Source organism: Morone saxatilis, unplaced genomic scaffold (assembly GCF_004916995.1).
Source record: "Morone saxatilis isolate NCDOM2014 unplaced genomic scaffold, NCSU_SB_2.0 Contig15, whole genome shotgun sequence".
Lineage (NCBI taxonomy): Eukaryota > Metazoa > Chordata > Actinopteri > Moronidae > Morone > Morone saxatilis.
The window spans coordinates 20,410,839-20,414,685 of record NW_023339707.1 but is presented as its reverse complement, the minus strand read 5'-3'; the positions used below and the strand labels follow the sequence as shown (position 1 = coordinate 20,414,685).

General features: G+C 45.6%; 1 protein-coding gene across 1 annotated transcript in view; it reads right to left on the bottom strand.

The window, feature by feature from the left end:
- Window positions 1-3,847, bottom strand: part of camta1a (calmodulin binding transcription activator 1a) — a 271,771-nt gene that overhangs the window by 8,671 nt on the left and 259,253 nt on the right. Inside the window, exons 12-17 of the mRNA XM_035657274.1 lie at window positions 3,421-3,622; window positions 3,234-3,312; window positions 2,694-3,042; window positions 2,055-2,530; window positions 1,066-1,244; window positions 598-841 (exon numbers count right to left, since the gene is read on the bottom strand). Of these exons, the coding sequence (XP_035513167.1) occupies window positions 598-841; window positions 1,066-1,244; window positions 2,055-2,530; window positions 2,694-3,042; window positions 3,234-3,312; window positions 3,421-3,622 (1,529 nt within the window). The remainder of the gene's footprint in view (window positions 1-597; window positions 842-1,065; window positions 1,245-2,054; window positions 2,531-2,693; window positions 3,043-3,233; window positions 3,313-3,420; window positions 3,623-3,847) is intronic.

Genomic DNA, 3,847 nt, shown 5'->3' with positions numbered 1-3,847 from the left:
GGGGGGGGGGGGCGTTGAGGAATGGGATCGGGCAGGGGAGAAAGGACTGGTGTGTGGAGAGCTAGTTAAAAACAAGCAGTAGCAGGCTCCATACACCTAACTAAGAGAGAGAAACAGAGACAAAGAGAGAGGAGAAGAACATAAGCTTAATTTTGTCTAATTGGAGCAGGGATACAAGGGACAGTGCAGTCGTTCTTCTAAGCAAGGCCATGCTCTGCTCAAGGCACCTTCCCATGCTGAAACCACAGGGACATATTTGGATATATTTTTGTTTATGTTGTAATGTGTATATAAGCAGAGGAACAGAGAATGAGACAGAGATAGAGATAGAACAATTTAAATAATTTTAAGCATGATTAGAAACAGTATAGACAGACAAAAGATATTAATGAACCGTTTCACAACCCTGAACTTTACTGCAAAAGCAGTACTGTACTGCAAAGCTCCATAGCTTGGAACCAAATCAAAGTGAACCCTTCAACACCTCTCCAAAGGCCAAAAACAAAAACATCTAATTATACCAGTCCTAACAGTACAGCCCTGTCACTGTGGGCTGCAGTACACACAGCATATGGCACCTGAGCACCGGGCCTGTACCTTGTACTTGCGGAAGGCAGTTTGGACTAGGCGGGCGGCCTCATACAGCTCTCTCTGCTCTGGATCTGACAGAGTCAGCTGGGCCAGGTCTCGCTCCACCTTGCTGTTGGAGGCATTGATGAACTCACTCCAATCAGCTGGGGATGGGAGTGTGGACCTCTCCAGGGGCCCCTCTCTCAGTGGAGACCCCCCAGGACTAAGGCTGGGGTTGGACGATGGGGTCAGGGGTTCATTATACAGAGATCTAAGGAAGGAAGATGACAGTTTTCACTTTTCACTTTATATCAGTGAATATCACCTTTTTTAACAATCAGAATAGGAATACAGCAGGTAGTGATATGCAAGCTGTACACCTACCTAACCACCTAACACATACACTTAAGATCGGTTTGTACATCTAACATCTAACTGTTTTATTCTTTATTACAGTAGTGATGGATGTAGGCTATGCCCCACAGTACTCCTTACCGTAGGTGTATGATGCTCGGCAGCTGTTCCACATCTCCAAGATAGTTGGCCAGCCAGTTCATAGTGTTGCTGACCCCTGACGTGTCTAAGGGCACAGAGTCTGTGGCGGTAAAGTTCTCCCTTTTGATTCTCTCCGGTGTTGCTTCAATGATGTGCTCTGCCAGAGTCATCATATTTACCTGTTTGGATGGAACAAACAAAGATGACTGAGAGAAGGACCCACGTTGTTTGTCACTAAATAGTTTAATGACTTTAATGATTTTGGTGACTGTACATGGTCTAGACATGCAGGTTTAATTGTTTGGCCCTGTGACAAAAAATATTGGCTGTAGTGCCAGTTGAGACGGTAATAATGAGGAGAGTGATACTGTTGGAGGCAAAAAATCCTAATCCAGCTCTTCATCTGTTGGAGGAGTAGTTAGACTGAGATGGATGGATGGAAGAATCCCTTGGCTATGGAAGTGGATCAATAGAGAGAGTTTATTATGCAGTGATGGTCATCGACAGAGTGCCAGGTTGGCCTGGTGTACAGCGCCTACCCGGTGCAGAAGGCGGACATAAAGGCGGTTGTTTGGTACTGTTGTTTCAAATTTAAATATCATCTTGCCACGCTGTCTTCACTGGTGACAGTGCAATTTATATGTAATTCATATGGTGCCTCTAAAATGTCCATACTGCATCCTCCCTCCAATAATATGTATGTATATGTGCTATATATGTACTTGATTGTGCTTCAGGGCTTCCAATTTTCAGAAAAAAAGGTATTTCAAAAAGGAGTTGATCAGTTAAAAGTAATTTCCCATGCATTACATGGTCTTGTCTGCTGCAAGACGACATATGCTATGCCATTTCTGTGATGCAGGCATTTAAATTTTCAGCAAAACATTTTTGGCCCAAATTATTTTAAACCTTTCATCTGTCGCTGTACTAGTGCCAAGTTCTGCACATTTAGCTGACTAAGTACACAGTTGTTTTTTTGTAATTCTCACCTGCAGGTCATCCATCTGTGTGAGACAGTCCTGGTTCTCCAGATCTTCCCGATAGGATAATAGTTCTGCATCAGCCATTTCTCTGTCTGCCATCACCAGCATGCCTAACTGTTCCCGCTGACGTAACCGGTTGACCAGTTTCTCCTTCCCCAGGCTGCTGCTTCCACTGACCCCCAGTCCCTTCCTCCCCAAGCCACTGCTGGAGAAACTCTCTCTGGAGGTCCATCTAGTTGTCCCTGTGCTGCCTCCTGTAGACAGGCCCTTGTCTGAGCTCAGGCCTTCTGAGGACAGGCTCTTGGGGCTAGAGGACAGCTTGTGGAGCTGTTGCTGCTCCAGGCTCAGAGGAACAGACATGGCCTTGTCAGGCCGAGTCTGAAACAGTTCTGGGTTGGGTTTATGTTTTTTAGCTAGTGGGAGGTCCCTTTGGCCTTCGCTGCTGTAGTAGTTGGAGGGTTCTGACCTGGGCCTTCTCAAGTCTGCAAAAAACACAATATGTAACAATTAGCTGCATAATACACTAACAAAGACTTTTTCATAGACTGACAGAAAACAAGGCTCTTCTAGTCAGTGACTTATGAGAGAGGCCATCAGCTTAACTATTTTTAGTATAGACAGAGGCAAAAACTGAACTGTACTGGCCTGGATTGAGGCTTGTGGTGCTGGATGTGGTTGTAGTGGTAGCAGGACCGCCTTTTTTGCCACTGGGTGCTACTACACTGTTGTTTGCCCAGCTGACCATCCAGCTGTCTGTGGTGGGGGTGTCGGGTGCTGGGGAGAAAGACATGCGAGTTGTGGGTGGTAGAGGGGCTGGTGGCTGCTGTTCTTCTCTTTGTAGCTGCTCTAGACATTCAGCCAATTTGGTATGGCCACGAGATCGGGCAATTGAGAGGGGTAAGCGTCCCAGAGAATCTGGGATGGCTAGTGCACGTCTGTCCCATTTATACAAGACCACTGCTGCCTCCAGGTGACCCAGTGCACATGCCCACATCTGGACAGAAAACATACAGATAAGAAAAAACAGCAAAGAGAAACAGAGTTAGTGTGTTTCATTACACCAGACTGTTAAAAAAACATCAATCTATATCAACTACAGGATTCTCTTACCACAGATCTAAATAACTAGGATTTTCTTCAATTTTCCTCACAAAGTTTTAAACATTTTAACTTAAGCTCTCTTACCAGAGGAGTGCAGGAGAAGTGATCTACATTGAGAGGATCCACCTCTAACTCCAAATCAATGCTATCAGCATGCTTGGTGCTGGATGGAAGAGAGAAAACAATTAGCTTCTCACTGCTGTTTAGTGTGGTGCACACCATTTACAAACCAAAACACCATTATACAGTATGTAGAGTATTTTGCACTCACCGCCACTTGATGAGTGTCTGGATGAGGGTGGCGTAGCCTTGGCCTGCAGCCAAGTGAAGGAGTGTCATGCCTCTGAAGGTCTTGGAGTGGATTAAATGTTTGGACTTGGCCCAGCAAGCTCTGCTCATCATCTTCTCACAGACCACCACGACACGGCTCTCAAAGGAGCTGCTGGCCTGCATCTGGCCAGATACACACTCAAATACACAAGAGAGGAAATCATTATTGGTTGTTGTAGATCCACAACATAAAATCACTCTATTCTGTTATATGTAGTCATACAGTACTTTTATCTATAATGTATGCATTGCTGTTTGCTGTCACACATACAATGACACACAGCATATGAGTAGAGTGACGTGGCTTCTTACCTGTGACTGGCTGTTGTTGCCCCCACCTCCACCACCTCCGCCTCCTCCCCCCCCCC